This window comes from Xyrauchen texanus, chromosome 24, assembly GCF_025860055.1.
Source record: "Xyrauchen texanus isolate HMW12.3.18 chromosome 24, RBS_HiC_50CHRs, whole genome shotgun sequence".
Lineage (NCBI taxonomy): Eukaryota > Metazoa > Chordata > Actinopteri > Cypriniformes > Catostomidae > Xyrauchen > Xyrauchen texanus.
Window position 1 is genome coordinate 32,980,853 of NC_068299.1, and position 19,063 is coordinate 32,999,915.

General features: G+C 38.5%; 1 protein-coding gene across 1 annotated transcript in view; it reads right to left on the minus strand.

Annotated features, from left to right (window-relative positions):
• LOC127618215 (E3 ubiquitin-protein ligase parkin-like) overlaps positions 1-19,063 on the minus strand; it is a 171,307-nt gene that overhangs the window by 19,856 nt on the left and 132,388 nt on the right. Inside the window, exon 8 of the mRNA XM_052090547.1 lies at positions 5,137-5,198. Coding sequence (XP_051946507.1) covers positions 5,137-5,198 — 62 coding nt within the window. The remainder of the gene's footprint in view (positions 1-5,136; positions 5,199-19,063) is intronic.

Genomic DNA, 19,063 nt, shown 5'->3' on the forward strand with positions numbered 1-19,063 from the left:
GGAGTTAGGATGAAAATAAGGTGCATTTCGAACTGTTCTGAGATAAGTGGAAACAAAGAGCACACTGAAGATTAAGACTTTCACTAAATAGGGAGCATGCAGTCAAGTGCATTCACTCCAGTAGTCAAAATGATTTATGAGGGGGCGTGTCCAGAATTAGTTGACAGATGTTTATGTTTGATAACCACTGTGACAGGTTATTATCTTTCTTGTAAAGGAGGAAGCTGGAGCCGGATAAACAATTCACTTGAATCTTAATTTCTACACACTTTTCAGTATTTTCATCACTGTTTGCTTTTCAGCACAACATCCACACACATAGCTTTGTGCGTCTCTCTCTCTCTCCTCTGGTGGACTGAACTCTCACCGCAAACACAAACAGCTGTTAGAGATATTTTCTCACAGGTGTCAATCCTTACTGCTATTCATCTCGCGGCCATGCTCTCCACAGACATTGCTTGGAAACACCCCCATCACCACAGCGATGTAAAACAAGAGATGTTAAACAGGTAGGTAAATCGTGTCATAATATATAGGGAGCCTCCAAAAACAGCCTAGTCCTTCAAGAGAAAGGATCATTAGAGACTTGCCAATTTGCCAACAAATGGTTCAGCAAATGCCGAAGTGTCCTTGGGCAAGACACTGAACCCCAAGTTGCTCCTAATGGCAGGCTAGCACCTTGCATGGCAGCTCTGTCGCCATTGGTGTATGAGTGTGAATGTGTGTGTGAATGGGTGATTGGGACAGAGTGTAAAGCGCTTTGGTTAAAAAAAAGAGCTATATAAGTGCAGACCATTTACCATTTTTTTTTACCATCCAAGCTGTTATTACCATCAGGTCCAAAAGCCAGTGTCTGTGTGAGCCAGGGGTGTACCATGGCATGGGTAACTCGCACATCAGTGAGAACACCATGAATGCAGAGAGATATGTACAACTTTTGGAGCAACATTTACTGTCATCCAGCATTGTCTTTTCCAGGGACATCCCTGCATTTTCTAGCAGGACTGCCCAGATTTCAAGTGCATGGGTGTGTGAGCAAAGGGCGTGGGTACTAGATTGGCCTGCCTGCAGTCCTGACCTGTCTTCAACTGAAAATGTTTGGCGCTTTATGAAGCACGCCATACGGCAAAGAAGACCCCATAAAATTGTGCAACTAAAGACCTATATAATGGATGACTGGGGAAAAATTATATTTTCTAAACTTAAAAAACTTGTGACTTCAGTGCCCAAATGCTTAAAGGGTTAGTTCACCCAAAAATCCCATAATTTACTCACCCTCAATCCATCCTAGGTGTATACGACTTTCTTCTTTCAGCCAAACACAATCGTAGATATATTAAAAAATATCTTCCAAGCTTTATAATGGGAGTGAATGGTACCTTAGATTTTGAAGCCCCAAAAAGCACATCCATCCATCAAAAAAGTAATCTATTTGGCTACAGGGGTTTAATAAAGGCCTTCTGAAGTGAATCAATGCATTTTTGTTACAAAAATATCCATATTTATAACTTTATAAACTATAATCACTGGCTTCTGGTAACGGCCATCTGTGCATTCACAAGAAAGTAAAGTTCCGGCATACGATGTAGGCGTAGCATAAGCTCCGGTGAGCAGTGATGGGCATTCTGGCTCTTTTCAGTGAGCCGGCTCATTTGGCTCAGCTCACCAAAAAGAGCCGGCTCTTTTGGCTCCCAAACAGCTCTTTAAAAAAAATATGTTTTGTATTATTTCAAGTCAAAATGTTTGTGATAGTTTGACTATGATTGGTGTTTATTTTTTGTTCTTTGAATTAGTTAATCCTATTAATTTAAATCTTTTGATTATTGATATCTTAATTTTTTAATATTTGTATAGATTCCGCTCTTCTGATATGGGAGCAGACTCCCAATATTCACCTACAAGAGCTGGCTCTTAGTAACCACTTGTTCGCGAACAACCCATCACTACTGGTGAGATGTGATAAACACGGAAGCGCACGTTGTTTACAGCAAAGGAATACGGCGAAAAGAAGTGAGTTGTTTTAGCTATACTGTAGATTTGTATTAGTCTTAAAATGGTGTGTTTGTGCCTCTCTCCAGTTATTCCAATCATCCATTCATGGCAGCAAACACTCTCAGCCTCTGTTGGCATTAGCTCACATTTCCTGCATGAGCACCACCACGTCTCCCCGTACTCTCCGTCTACCAGATTCTTTTGTTTGTGTCGCTGCTACAGCCTCCTCCATCTCCTGGAGTTCCTGGTTGGTGTACTCTGGTTCAAACAAATAGTGCTGGGAAAAAAACTAAATCTCCTCTTCTCTTATATCAAAATCCACCGACATTATTCATTAAAAATCCTCATTGTTGTCTTCTAATTAGTGACCTGCGTTTTATTTTGCTCTATCCTCTGCGCTTCCGCGTTCGTCATTTCTCATTGAGCTTACGCTACGCCTATGTCATACACCGGAACTGGACTCTCTTGTGAACGCACGGATGGCTGTTAACCGAAGCCAGTGATTATAGTTTATAAAGTTATAAATATGGATATTTTTCTCACAAAAATGCATTGCTTCGCTTCAGAAGGCCTTTATTAACCCCTGGAGCCATATGGAATACTTTTTTGATGGATAGATACGCTTTTTTGGGCTTCAAAATCTAAGGTACCATTCACTCCCATTATAAAGCTTAGAAGAGCCAAGATATTATTTAATATAACTCTGATTGTGTTTGGCTGAAAGAAGAAAGTTATATATACCTAGGATGGCTTGAGGGTGAGTAAATTATGGGATAATTTTCATTGTTGGGTGAACTAACCCTTTAATAAGTGTTATTAGAAGAAATGGTGATGTTTCACAGTGGTAAACACTCGACTGTCCCAACTTTTTTGGAATGTGTTGCAATCATCTGATTTGAATTTACTGTACATTTTCAAACACATCTGGAAACATAATAAAAAATGTGATTAAAAAAGTCTGGCTATCTATAGCTTGGAATCATTTAAAATTGTACAACTTAGCTGATGAAATATGTGAACATCAATTTCACATGTTTATTAGGTGCTACTGGTTAAAAATAAAAAAGGAAATGGAAAATATACACAGCAGTCGCACTTGGGTCTCAGAAGCTTAAATAAATACAAAATTCAGCATTTTATACAAAAAAACACCAGCTATTATGCTTAAGCAGGCACTAAATGCAGTGGAATAGTGGTGCACCATATTTAAATTAAGTAATTATAATTCTCTCAGTGTGAACACGCCTGCTTTGTATGTAACAGGATTTTTATAAATTGAACCTTATTCACAAAAGTCAGCGATATTTGCCTGCCACATTTAACAATGCGCTATTTCCATACATGGAAATCAGGTGGTAAACAGATTTTTAGTTAAAAGTGAATGCAATCATGATAAAAGAGATTTATTATAAAGTGCATTCAGGTGTCTGGATCAATTCAGCATTGGAGTATTGTAATACAGCACAACTGTCTGGTTTCAGAAGTAAAATTACATACATTTATTTTAATAGACAAATTGATTTTTAATGTTAACTCTTTTATTTTTAATGATACACTTTTAAAAACAGACAAACAGTGGATATTAATCAATGGTAAAAAGTATGCCTCTGTTGGAGCCATCACTCTGCTTTATTTCAACTTGTTTAATAGCAGAATTTCTGGTGAAGAGCTACACTATCCATGATCATTAAGGAAAACAATCTACTAATCAATGAATTGCGGTGAACAAACCATGGCAAACCAGCCCTGCAGCGACCGCCCATTCCCATGAACCACGGTGAGTGACACAATTAAGTTGATCTCCCTACATTCTCAAAATATTTATACATTTCCATATATCTGGATATTTTGTAATACAATTAAAATATAGAAATATAGTGTTTCTATACTTATAATCAACAACTTTAAATCAAAAGTTTTATTATTTGTCCATGGTTTTTACTTCATTCACATCATTCACAATGCTTAATGGGATTGTAATTTATTCTTTCATTACAGATGTTAAGTACACACTCTTGTAGCTTTTTCTTTTTGTCCAATTTTCAAATACTTTAAAAAAATCTAAATTTGGAATGCTATGATTCACATCTGAGCTGCCAGATTTGGTTCATGGCTTAGAATTATGTTAAAGGACTTAATGAAATCTTTATTGAAAAAAATAAATAAAAAATGAATGAATGGGACAATACTTCCAGAACCAAGACAACTGATTGACAACTGAAGTGGGTTGGCACTGTAGTGCTCTATACAGTTCTAGCAAAGTATGCCAGATTGTGATAGTCTGCTGCAACCTCCATTTTAGGCATATTTGCACCATTATCTGACTTGTATAGTTTTAGTGAATTAAGTGCTAAAACAATGAAGAGAGCATGTGCAAATAAATTATGTTATCAGTGGATACAAATCACTCCTCGTAAGATTTCAGTTAAGTAAACTTCCAAACAACATGTCCTGAAGCATAATTGCACAAACATCACTAAAGATACGTTTCGAAGGTGTAACTTAACAGCTCAAATTGGTGCGAAAACTTCAAAGACCAAAAGCTGGCGAAGATGCAAGGGTGGTTGGCTTGACAGTATTGAAGAAAGGTAAGAAGGTGAGGGAGGGCTTAGTGAGGGGTGTGGGGACAGGCATATGGGCCAATTTAAAAGCCTCTCGCATGTGACAATCTGACAATCAGGCTGAACTTAGATTTCTCCTGAGCCTAGACCAGGACAGCGAAGGTTACTTAAAAGATGTGTGTGTGTGTGTGTGTGTGTGTGTGTGTGTGTGTGTGTGTGTGTGTGTGTGTGTGTGTGTGTGTGTGTGTGTGTGAGCGTGTATTTATCACTTTGTGGGGACCAAATGTCCCCATAAGGATAGTAAAACCTGAAATTTTTGACCTTGTGGGGACATTTTGTCGGTCCCCATGAGGAAAACAGCTTATAAATCATACTAAATTGTGTTTTTTGAAAATGTAAAAATGCAGAATGTTTTCTGTGAGGGTTAGGTTCAGGGGTAGGGTTAGGTTTAGGGGATAGAATATAAAGTTTGTACAGTATAAAAACCATTATGTCTATGGAAAGTCCCCATAAAACATGGAAACACAACATGCGTGTGTGTGTGTGTGTAAGTAAGAGAGACCTGCTACAAATCCAAACTTACCTGCTCATCTCCCAAGACTCGGAAATGATGAACCTCTTTAATGAGCGAGTCAGGACAGCCGGCTAGAGAGACAGAAATAAAGAAAAGAAAAGTAATACAGTCAGGATCATAGAGTTAGCATGGGCTAAAAAAAACTATGAAAAGCAGCTGAACTTAAAGTCAACAAGAAACTGCATTCTGAACCTGTTTTACTTGATCATAATCTGATGTATTTATGAGTGAAACAGGATATTGATCAATAAAAAAATTTAGGTTGGGTATTTTTATCAAGAATTGATTGGATTTTGCAAAGTGGCCGTTACATACCAAAAATCCAAAAGCCAAAAATCACTTCAGTCTATTATGATGGGCTTCGGAGGATTAACTTATGCCAACTCCAACCATAAGACATGGGATACTTCATATGCCATTGTCTGAACCTTGGATTTAGGATGGACCTCACCGGACCTCACCGAACCTCACCAACATTACCGGCCAGGTTGAACTGCATTTCACATCCCTGATCTCTGCCTGCATCACCTTGGTCTATTGATGGACTACGATCTTGAAATGGAATGCATAGACTAAAATTTGCCAACAAAAGCCTTCATCAGCCAATTAACAAGGACGATTACATCAATGTGAACTTCTGCAGTTAATCCAGGATGGACTTCAAAGACATTGGTCATTAATCTTACAGTTCAAACAAAATCGATGTTTAAACACTGACCCTTAACACTTACTTAGTTTAATAATTTTGAACCATGACTTTAACTATACATAGGTGGTATTTGCATTGTGTTCATGATGTTGGCCAGAGGGGAACTGGCCACAGTGAGTCTGGTTTCTCCCAAGTTTATTTTTCTCCATTAATCAACATCTTATGGAGTTTTGTGTTCCTTGCCACAGTCACCTTCAGCTTGCTCACTGGGGTTATCAATACAATTATATTTAATTACTTATTTTTAAACACGATTAACAATCATATTTTATCTAATTACACAATGATGATTCATCAACATTATAGACATTACAGTTTTATCTTCTGTTAATGCTTGATCTTCTGTAAAGCTGCTTTAAAACGATGTGTGTTGTGAAAGGCACTATAAAAATAAAATTGACTTGACTTGACTTGACATACCAGAAAATAACCTGAATGGAGATTAAGAGGGATTCGTGACATGCTGGTCATTGCAGCACACCATTCCTCATGAGACACAACAGGAAAAGACAATCACATAAATTAACATACATTACACTTCATGTCCCATACTAGCGAGTTGCACATACATAGATGCTAATGAGTGGCACTCTTTGGGAAGCCCACCACTTGCGATGCCGATACGCACACAACAGCCACCTCAGGGTCACGCTCTGAGAGGAGAGGCCATTTATTTGAGCCTCATAATCTCCAGGAGAGAGGAAAAGCTCCTTAATGAGGTGTAGAGTGAAAGAATTCCATCGTATTTTCCAGTCCATACACTGCTGAAAGCTAATTGGTTTGTTTAATGAAGCTTAACATTGTCTTTGTGTTTGTTTTTGAGTTGCCACAGTATGCAATAGACTGGCATGTCTTAAGGTCAATATCAGGTCAAAAATGACAAAAAAAGAAACAGCTTTCTCTACAAACTCATCAATCAATCATTGTTGTGAGGAATGAAGGCTATACAATGCTTGAAATTGACAAAAAACTGAAGATTTCATTCAAAGGTGTACACTACAGTCTTAAAAGACAAAGGACAACTGGCTCTAAGAAGGACAGAAAGAGATGTGGAAGGACAGATGTACAACTAAACAAGAGGATAAGTACATCAGAGTCTCTAGTTTGAGAAACAGATGCCTCACATGTCCTCAGATGACAGCTTCATTGAATTCTACCCGCTAAACACCAGTTTCATGTACAACAGTAAAGATAAGACTCAACTAAAGAAGACTCAGGGGTGCAGGCATTATGGGAAGAATTGCAAAGAAAAAGCCACTTTTCAAACAGAAAAACAAAAATAAAATGTTAGAGAGGGCAAAGAAACACAGACATTGGACAACAGTTAATTGGAAAAGAGTGTGATGGATCTTAACCCCATTGTGCTTTTGTGGGATCAGCTAGACTGTAAGGTGTGTGAGAAGTGCCCGACAAGACAGCCACATCTATGGCAAGTGCTACAGGAAGTGTGGGGTGAAATATCACCTGAGTATCTGTCCAAACTGACAGCTAGAACGCCAAGAATCTGCAAAACTTTCATTGCTTCACGTGCAGGATTTTTTGATGAGAACTATTTGATGTAGTTTTTGAAAAAAAAAAAAAGTGTAATAGTAATTTTTCATGTTATTAATGTGCTGGATATATATTGTGATCAGTTGAATGCCACTTTGGTGAATAAAAGTACCAATTTCCATAAGAGCTAAATTTGTACATTATTCCAAACTTTTGGCCACCAGTGTAGATGTAGAGATAAAGACAGATATCCTTTAGTGCTTACAGTACAACAGATGCTTTTCAAATTAGCTAGCAGAGAAAATTCACATCACAGTTCCATTCCCTGCTGATTCAATTTTGTGCGCAGTAGTGTTGGCTAAGTTGTTAGCCAATGCAGATGCTAACATCAATGGTGTTGCCACAAAGTAAAATCTGTCAATTTAAAACCCTTAACTGAATTTGTTATGAGTTGCAATCTAAATGCTAGTTAATCTTAATCCTGGTTGATCTTATTAATATTTCTAAATTATTTCTGGAGTGAGAGCTACTGATTTTCTGAAGTGCTGGCCTCCTCAACAAATGACATGAGATTGGGGCTGAAATATGACTGACAAGTGGCTGTTGGCAAATCTATTTGAAAACAACATAATTTAAGTCAGAGGTCGATTACCATTGGAACACGGAGGAGTAATCACAGGCACGCCAGCAACGATGAAAGAGAAGTAGACTATTTTATTTATATGAATTTCCACACCTGCATTACAATTTACATCTTGATGTAATCCTTCCTCATGATCAAACAGCGTGTTTTCATGAGATGAATGGGAGGCTGGAGTGGAGGTTGAAATGCAGGTGTGAAAAACTTCTCTCGCTGTTGCTTGCGTGCTTACCCCTCTGCATAATAAAAAATTAAGACAATATAAGAATTATTTAAGATTCCACACAATTTCGTGATCAGTAGTCGAATAAGCAAATTTGTGACATTAACGGTGTTAACTCATTTTGTACAAAAGGACAGGTTTTCTTTCTTTCATGGGGGCAACGGCACAGCCATTGACCATGAAAATAAAAAATGGCACTCCATCTCAAAAGATTGCCAACCCCTGATTTAAGTAATTCTGTTTGGTCAGAATTGGTTCTTTTAGTGCCACAGAAATTACACACTTCATCTTTAAAGCTTTTAAATACCACATAAAATTCCCCTGCTATACCTGACAGACATGACTGAAATCAGTGTCCTGAGAAATCACTTGTCTGTGACACCCCTAGGCTTTGTAATAATAAAAAAAAAATGCTTGTGTTAGCCAATCAGAAATCTTGGAGAGAGCTCTCTTCCAACCTCAATCAATGGCATGAGATGCTGAAGGGCTTATTTTCACAACTCTGTTTGGTGCTTCTGCCGAATAAATAGCTTATAGCAGCTTTAAAGTTTTTATTATTATTATTATTATTTCTGCACCACAAAATGCACTAAATGGAATTGCATAAAATGAGGATTGTTACCAAACAGGTTTCCATAAATTTTGTATCCTCTGTAACTACTTCTATCCACTTTCCGACCACCTTTTGGCTGGAAGTATTTTTTCCATATGGTTTTTATTTATATATAAAAAAAAATCTTCATTAAAGAGTGAACAAACCAACCAGCTCTGAGGTGATTCACAACATTACAAACTTTGATTTAAAGAAAAAAGTATTTGAAAATCAGACAAAAAGGTACAAGACTGCATTTTTGTGGTGGTGGGGGCATGGTTAAGCGCCAACTTGTGAATGTCTTAGCCTTGCGGTGTCTTAGATGTCATGAGGGAAAATTGGGAGGAGGGTAAAAATGACCTGATTTCAAAACACTACACATTGGGGAAACTATCACAGGAGAATTTTCTACAGGCTCAAGAACGTCAATCTGCATAACAGGGGAGCTCAGCTACGGGAATTTACACAGGTAGATAAAGTCCTTGTATTACTACCCACATCAAGCTCTAAATTACTCCCAAAGTGGCAAGGACCCTTTAAGGTCGGGGAAGTTGATTATGAGGTTAAACGAATGGATGGGGCGGAGCTTACTCAACCTCTTAAAACAGTGGAGGGAGGTGGTCCCTGTGGCTTTGTTGACAGTGGTACCAGAGAGTGAGGAGCTCGGGCCGGAGGTGAACATAACTGTTCCTGTAAAGCCAATTGTGGCACCCCGGTAAATTGCGGAGACCACCTCTCACCATCACAAGTCACGGACATAGCCCGGTTGCAAAGACAATTCTCAGATGTATTCTCACCTCTTCCCAGTTGCACGACCCTTATAAAACACCATATCAAAACAACCCCAGGGGTAGTGGAACACAGTTATCCCTACTGATTACCCAACACAAATAAAAGTGATTCATGAAGAATTAAAGGGCATGCTGGATATGGGGGTAATAGAAAAATTCCACAGTGACTGGGCCAGCTTGATTGTGCTGGTTCTGAAGAGCGACGACTCGGTCAAGTTCTGTGTGGATTATAGAAATATAATATAGTCTAAATTTGACGCATATCCAATGCCTCGTATGTACAAACTGCTTGATTGGTTGGGTGTGGCTTGCTTTATTCGACACTGGATTTAGGTTATTGGCAAATCCCCTAAACACCAATGTCCCATGAGCAAACAGTCTTCTCCACACCGTTTGGCTTACACCAATTCGTAACCCTTCCATTCGGTTTGTTTGGAGCCTCAGCTACGTTTCAGCACCTTATGGACTGAGTCCAAAGTCCGCACTCTGTGTACGCCGCTGCCTATCTGGATGACATCATTATATACAGTAATGATTGGCAGCGGCATACGCAGCATCTGGGGCGGTTCTGAGGTTGCTGTGACAGCGGGACTCAAGGCAAACCCTAAGAAGTGCACAATTAGATGGGTGGAGGTAAGGTATCTGGGGTTCCACTTGGATCACGGGCAGATGTGCCCCCAAATTGATAAGACTGCAGCAGGTGTAGCCTGCCCGAGACCCAAGACCAAAAAGTAGGTGAGACAGTTCCTGGGACTGGCTGGCTATTATAGGAGGTTTGTGCTTAATTATTCGGACGTCACCAGCCAGCTGACTGATCTCAGTAAAGCCACAGACCCTTTCCAGTGGTCGCAGTCATGCTAACATGCTTTTATGCAGGTAAAGGCTGCGCGTTGCTCTTGGCAGGCCAGATGGCTCCTGGCCTGAGTCAGGCAATGGGGGTATATGGTGGTGGGGGTGTGGTTAAGTGGCAGTTTGTGAATGGAGAGTGAGATCAGGATCATCACCTGGCAATGATTGTCTCTAACAGCTGTTTGTCATTGAGAGTGAGAGTGGGCTTTTAAGAGTAAGCCAGATGCCAGTGAGGCAGAGAGAGCTGCATAGAGCAGAGTTTTCCAGACTCTGGGAAATAAAGCCCTTTGATCTTGCCATCTCCCGCTTCCTCTCTTGTCACAAAAACGAAGAACTTTGTTAAAAAATTGTATAAGGGGGCCCACCTCGTCATGATGGAGCCTGTTGCTTCGGAGAGAGTTATTTGTGGTGTTGGACATCGTTTAATTAACTGCTGCCAGAAGACACTGATGAATGTATGTAATATCTCTGAAATGGCTGTTATACCCGTACGCCATAGCTAACGCCTGTGCTCAAAACAACTAGATTTGAGTTTAAACTTCAGAATGTCAAGGGCTATGTAGGAAAAATGTTGTACCTTTTGTTGGGCCAGTCACAAGCTATCGCACACCCATACCAACCAACGAGTATAATGCCATCATGCTTTACATGCACAAATGGTCAAAACACGTCAATAATATATGAATAAACAGTTCCATCACCTTAATGCGCATTTTAACTAATGCGAAACTCTAGAAAATCCACCTCCCCCTAGCGCAGTACATTTCTATGTGAATTGTGAGTTTATTCAAGCATTTCCAGTTGCAGGGATTCCATCCAAAATGTTTCACACTTTTTAAGCCCATTTCTAAAAATCCAAAAATACTAAAATATTTAAGAAAATACTAATTGTTGTGTGTTTCCATCCACTAAGTAATGCGCCTTGTCATGATGGAGAAGCTGAATGACCTCTCCCTGCGTTTGGCAAATTTTTCTTAATTTGATATTTTATGAAATGTATCCATGAGACACCGCAGAATAAGTGTAATATCTGATATAATGTTGGCTGAAATAGCTGCAGTGCCCACACACCGCCAGTCTCCGCATACCTGGGAGCGCCTGCTCTCAAAACTGTTCTGGTGGATTGTGAGGACCCAATTTATTGACCAGCTATGGGTTAAAAACTTCCAAATGACAAGTGATATGTTCAAAGGTTTGTGTGCCAAGGTCGCATCTTTTTGTGGACTTGTCACATCAAGCAATCATACACTCCTAATACATGCACGAATGGTCAAAACGCCATCATTTTGCGAATAAACCTTTTCCATTACCTTAATGCCCATTTTAACTGATGCAAAACTCTAGAAAATCCACCTCCTCCTAGCGCAGTACATTTTAAGCAAATTTAGAAAGTTTATTCGCATATCTAGCTTTTCCATTTAGTATTTCTAATGCGCAATTTCAAAATGCGCATTCAAAATAGTTGGATCGAGACCCAGCTACTGTCAACTACACTGAAGTATTATCTTAAATATAAAAATGATGTAACTGTAACTATTAAACAGCATTCAAACAGATACACCAGTGTAAATAAATGTAAATGTCTCCATGTAAATAAATGAATCAAAAACAATTGTGAACAGCAACATTTAACAAAATATTCAGCAACATATAAGATGTGAAATAATGCATAGAGCACTCTGTGTAGAACATAAAATGAATTGCCCTTTAATCCGGTTTATGTACATGAATACTCCAAACAAACCGATTCACTAAAATTAATTAAACTTACCAATGCTTCATATCAGAGGGAGAGGACGGTTTAGTAGTGCTTCATATCTATGACTCGTCTAAACAAACTGATTCACTAAAATTAATCTGACTTTTTAAAGATTCACACCCGCAGCCTTGGCCTCTCTCTCTCTCCCCTTCCCGTTTGAAGCGCTGCTCATCGCAGAGAGGATCAAGCATGGACCGGTAAGCCCGGCCGCAGAATGAGGCGGCTGGAATAAGAATATTTTCCCCAACTGAGTGATGGCGAACCAATGAGCAGAGTGCTTTGTTGATGCCATTATTGTCTCTGAATTCTATCAGGAGAATTCTATTTGTGAATCATGCGGGTGTTTTGACAAGAGAAGAGACATGCACTGCAACCTGTGCCCGATTTTTCAACGGTGGCATGGATGTCACTCTTTTCAGACAGCTGTTGGATCTACAAATGATGGTTTTGCCATCCAACCAAGCGCATTGCGTTAAGGAATGCCTTTGTGTTCACCGGCTCCGTTTGAACTTTCAGTCAATCCACTTATACAGTATGTAGCCATATGTAGCCATAACCCCATAATTGCACTGGCGAATGAGCATTGAATATTTTCAGCTTGAGTTTTGCCTCTGCCTCCATGACCAAGGGTTTCGGGGAATGCGTAATATAACTCAATGTACAATAAATATAGGTGTACACACAAGCCTGATTGGCCTGCTGTGTAATGAAGGGTGAGCCCCAATTTAGTGAACAAAATTGGACCATATAAACATATCCGTTTCTCCCCTTTTTGCCCTTCGGTCAGTATCGGGATGAGTTCACCATTGTACACAACCAGAATATGGTTCAGTTTCCCCCCCCGCAGCTTGCTCTGGTGAGCGAACATAAAAAAATACCAGTGCAAATGTTTATTCTTTCATCATCCCTGCTGCAAATACATTTCAGGACACTCATCGTTTATGCCTGATTTCAAATAGCACGGGTACCAAAGTCAGCACATATTGCTGGGCTCATTTGGTACGCTTTACTGGCTGTGATTCTCAGAATGAAGTTGAAATAACGCTAATGGCTGATGACTGGTGGCTTCAACAGAAGCATAAACCATCAATTAACAACCCCAGTGTCACGGTATTTAATCCTATGTCTCTTCCTTGTCTCGTGCCTTGTTCTTAGTGTGTGTTGTGTGGGTGCGTGAATGTGTGGGCGTGTTGTTTGTACCATGATTAGCGCTCTGCCGCAATCACTCCTCTCACCAGCTGTTACTCATTCCCATTCCCTTTAAATTCTCACCACTCTCTCATCTCCTTGTCAGATCGTTGTTTGTGATGTCCGGTGTTGTTCGCTCTTCAGAGTTCCAGTCCAGTTCTCTCGTTGTCCCTGTTTCGGTGTCCTGTTTGCTGTTACCCGGATTCGCCGTGTCTGTTCAACACTTCGCTTCACTCTTCTCACCACGATCATCTGACCATTGGAGACTCTGCGCCACTAGACCATCACCCCGGACTTTTCCCCTATCTTCTCAATTTGACTGTCAATAAACTAATTGTCAACTTGCAACTTGCTTCCTAGCTTCATTACGTCACACCCAGAGCTCATTGTAGGTTTGTATTTAAAGGTTTCTAAGTTATCGTAAAAATCAATTTGCCTATGGAGAAAATCAATGGGATGTTTACTTACAGAACCAGACTGTTGTGCTCTATTGTTCATTTAAACATTAGTCCCACTCAAAACTCATGCCATTAGTTGAGCAAGAAGTTGATATATTGGACTGCTCAAACTAACAAAGCAACACATTTAAAGCACCACAGAGCAACAGTGCTTACACTCATCAGGAAGTCTACAACCGGCTTAGATATTTTTGTCAATGAACATTAAAATAGGATAGTAGAGAATATTTTTTTGTTGTTAAAAAACAAAACAAAAAACAATGGATGGAACGTTTTAAAGGTCAGAGAGTAGCAACCTGTAACCTCTCAAGTCTCCAACAACACATACCATCCTGTGGGCTGCGGAATGCTAATGTTGCTAATATTCCTCCAAGGACACTAGCGCAAACTTCACCTCACTTTTCTTATGCAAATGTTGGCAGTGCTCACTAATCGTGCCGGACTCAACTGGGGACTCTCAAGCTAGCAGCCAATATTAGAATTATAGAGGGAAAAAAGACTCACATTTGCCTAAAAAATTATTAAAGACACAGACAATAGAGGGATGTAGTTACCATGGCAATGAAGGAGTGTGGTCTACTGAAAAGTGAACTCTTTCAGAATATAGAGACAAATCAAGCATAACTCATTCCTGTAAGAAGTGATCTAAGCTATGGCACAGCAGTTAGTGCTGTCACATCCATTAGACACATTGAAGCTGTGGTGGTCACACAGGTGACACAGGTTAAAGTCTGGCCTACGATGTGTCCTGATTCCATTTCATGTCACTTTCTGTCACTTTTTGTTTGCAATTGATTTTATTTTGTCATGCTGCAGGATCCACCATCTGCCTGGCAAAACTGAGATAAAACAACTGACAAATAAACAACAAAAAAAACCTCAGTATATCTCATGCTTGGCTAGTCAATATCTTTTAAGCTTCTCTTGCAATTTAATTGATCGATTGTACAATGTAGTTCAATTTTACTTACAAAAGCAAATGTATTACAACATCAATACAGACACCAGTGGTCTGCCTAATGGTGGCCTTTATTGCAAAACAAACATCTTTTGGTTGGTATGTAAACATATGGGGTCAATGGCGATTTAAATCCTCATATTTTAAACCTATTTTTTATGCACTGTAGAGTTAGGGAGTAACTAACTACAAGGAGTAATGCTACTAACTTTACTATTATTTTACTTTTCAGGATATTTCAGTAGCATGGCAGTAGTTCACCTATTTTCAAAACACTTCGGCTTTTCAAGCACTGAGCTACTTTTTTCAATGACTAGTGGTATAGCTTCACAAAATGCAACATTGCTTTGGTCACATTATTCCACACGCAGTAACACAGATGAGTGAGAGAGAGAGAGCCAAGAATGAATCAAATGCACTCAAATAAAATGACATTCTTTATATCTAGCATTGGGAAGTCCAAATCATTTTAGTGAATAGGTTCATTCGGACAGTTCATGTAAATAAAACTGGTTAAAATAATAAATTCTCTGATTCACTTACATTTGGGTTGGGAAGTTCAAAACATTCATTTAGATCAGGGGTGGGGAACATTTTTCCCTATTAAGAGCCATTTGAATATTTAAAAAATGATCCATGGGCCATCCAATTGCTAGTAATTTCTGATTGTAGGTTCATGTATGCATTCCATTACATGCTCAAGCACCAAGATAAAACACCAAAATGTTTGTCTATTACACAATAGTTTGCGTTATCATTTAAAATGATTTTTAATCATTATTTTAATTGTTAATTTTTTATTTATTTTTTACAGTTAATTGAATCAATTTTTGAAATATTATTTCTCAAATTATTTCTTAAATGGCATCATGGGCAGGTTAAAATGGTCTCACAGTTCCCCACCCCTGATTTAAATGGTTCATGTAAATGAACCTGTCCGTTTGTATAGAAAGTTCATGTAAGTTAACATGTTCAAATGAACAATTCTCAGATTCTCTAATATGTTGCATGGGGAAATCCAAAACAGTTAAGTGAATTAATTAATTCAGATGGTTCATGTTAATTAACCTGTTCAAGTTAACAATTCTAAAATTAACTTATACAGTATGTAGCGTTGGGAAATCTAAAACAGTTAATTGAATTGGTTCATTCAGATGGTTCATGTAAATGAACCTGTTCAAATAAACGATTCTCTTATATGTTGCATTGGTAAGTCCAAATCATTTTAGCGAATGTGTTCGATCAGACAGACGTAAATCAACCTGTCCAAAAAAAATCAATTCTCCAATTCTCTGATTCACTTATATGTAGCGTTGGGAAGTCCAAATAATTTTAGTGAATTGTTTCATATGGACAGTTCTTGTAAATGAACCGTTACCAAAACATTTTTTAAATCATTCTTCGATTCAATATATATATATATATCGCTGTGAAGGCTAAACAATTTAAGTGAATAAAACACTTAATTGAACAACAAGTGAACAGTTCATTATTAGTTCATGACACATAATGCATTAACAAATGTTAATTAATATAACCTTACTTTGTTATATGTAATTTAAATGTATATGTTTAATTTAATGTTGTAATTTTAGTTGTTTAATGATTCCCTTGTTAAGATCTTGTGATGTTGATGTGTTTTGTGCCAGATAAATAATGTTCTGATTGCAGAAATAAATATCAATATTAAATGTTTAAAAAAAGTTGAATAGCTTCAATGTATTTTTGTTGTTGTTGTTAGAACAGTAGCTTGTAGTGTAGCTAACATTTATTTAAAAGAGTAGCTGACTTTAAGTCAAGAATAGATTGTAGTTTGGGGATGTTACTGTAGGGAAGAGGGGGCACAAACTAACACCTTTTGGTTTCTTAAGTTTGTGTAAATACACTTGGTGTTCAATGTATTTGTGTTTTTTCATAATAATTTTACACATGTCTGGTACAAATATGTGGACTTATTTCATGAATATAGCTTGTACTTTTTTCGCCATCTAAAGTAAAATATTATGGTGAACGTCGTAACATCTGATGGGCAAATTTGTAACATGACCATTATGATGGCTTAAAATCCCCCTCTAACAACTATATCTGGTCTAATTAAATAAGTAGAAGATAAACTAAAATATGATGTCAATATAAACAATGCATTAACTTATATATTATAGCAATAATTTTGACACTTGATAATAAATCCACAACAAATCCACAGCATTGGCCAAATGAATACATTAATTGATCTCTCTCACACACACACACACGCATGCATTAAGGTGAATTATATAAATTATATACACTGGCGGCCAAAAGTTTGTAATAATGTTCAGATTTTGCTACTTCAGAAGTAAATTGGTACTTTAATTCACCAAAGTGACATTCAACTGGTCACAAATTATAGTCAGGACATTACTGATGTAAAAAACAGCACCATCACTACATTTTTGATGAAATCTAGACAAATCCCCATTTCCAGCAGCCATCACTCCAACACCTTATCCTTGAGTAATCATGCTAAATTGCTAATGTGGTACTAGAAAATAAATTGCCATTAAATCAAACACAGTTGAAAGCTATCTGGTTCATTAAATGAAGTTTAACATTGTCTTTGTGTTTGTTTTTGAGTTGCCACAGTATACAATAGACTGGCATGTCTTAAGCTCAATATTAGGTCAAAAATTACAAAAAAGAAACAACTTTCTCTAGAAACTCATCAGTCAATCATTGTTGTGAGGAATGAAGGCTATACAATGATTGAAATTGCCAAAAAACTGAAGATTTCATACAAAGGTGTACACTACAGTCTTCAAAGACAAAGGACAACTGGCTCTAAAAAGGACAGAAAGAGATGTGGAATGTCAGATGTACAACTAAACAAGAGGATAAGTACATAAGAGTCTCTAGTTTGAGAAATAGACGCCTCACATTTCCTCAGCTGACAGCTTCATTGAATTCTACCCGCTCAACACCAGTTTCGTGCACAACAGTAAAGAGAAGACTCAGGGGTGCAGGCCTTATGGGAAGAATTGCAAAGAAAAAGCCACTTTTGAAACAGAAAAACAAAAATAAAATGTTAGAGAGGGCAAAGAAACACAGACATTGGACAACAGTTAATTGGAAAAGAGTGTTATGGATCTTAACCCCATTGTGCTTTTGTGGGATCAGCTAGACTGTAAGGTGTGTGAGAAGTGCCCGACAAGACAGCCACACCTATGGCAAGTGTTACAGGAAGTGTGGGGTGAAATGTCACTGGAGAATCTGGACAACTGACAGCTAGAATGTCAAGGATCTGCAAAGCTGTTATTGCTGCATGTGGAGGATTTTTAGATGAGAACACTTTGAAGTAGTTTAAGAAGTTCAGAAAATTTTGTTCAAATTGTAATAGTAATTTTTCATGTTATTAATGTGCTGGATATACATTGTGATATACAATTACCAGAGAGAGAGAGAGAGAGAGAGAGAGAGAGAGAGAGAGAGAGATGCACGCAGCAGTTTTGTATGTGTGTGTTTTGTGCTATGCCGGAAAGCAGTTTTATATTGTGTTTTGTTCATTTGTTTATTAAAAGTTTACGTTGACTGCTCAGCCGGTTCCCGCCTCCTCCTTGCCAATTCTGTGAACATGTTACACTGGTGTCGAAACCCAGGAAAGGAGGAAGGACATGCTGTCCGGGAGAACTCACCGCTGCCATCTGCCGGGAAGCATAGGAGCTGCTGCCGTCTGCCAGGAGTTGCCGCTGCAATCCGGATGGCGCCCCAGCCTAATACACACACAGCAGTCTTGTGTGTGTATTTTGTGTTATGCTGGAAATCAGTTTTATGTTGTGTTTTGTTTATTTGTTTATTAAAAGTTTGCGTTGAGTGCTCAGCCGGTTCCCGTCGCCTCCTTGCCCATCCTGTGAACCCATTAGACCCTGCATTAGTTTGTGCCCCGCTCTCCCCTACCATTTTAAAGTAGCTTACCCAAAAATTATGCATGTACCATTTGGGGCGGATCAAAAGATGCAAGAGGAAGATCAAAGTTTGTCTCCAACCCTTCGTTTCAAAATCTATCAAGACCTCTGCATGCCAAACACACACTAACACTGCAACAGAGCGAGAGAGGGAAGTTACAAAGACAGCATAAGAAGCCTCACAAGACTATTAAGCCTCATTTAGCTTCTTCCATAGCTTAATTACTATTCGCAGTTTGCCTGCAGGGAGGCGGCTTAATGTATAGTGTTTCCTACTGTTTGACACAGCAGTTTGAGTCACACTCAAGAAATGTTTCAGGAAATGAAAGCAGCGGGG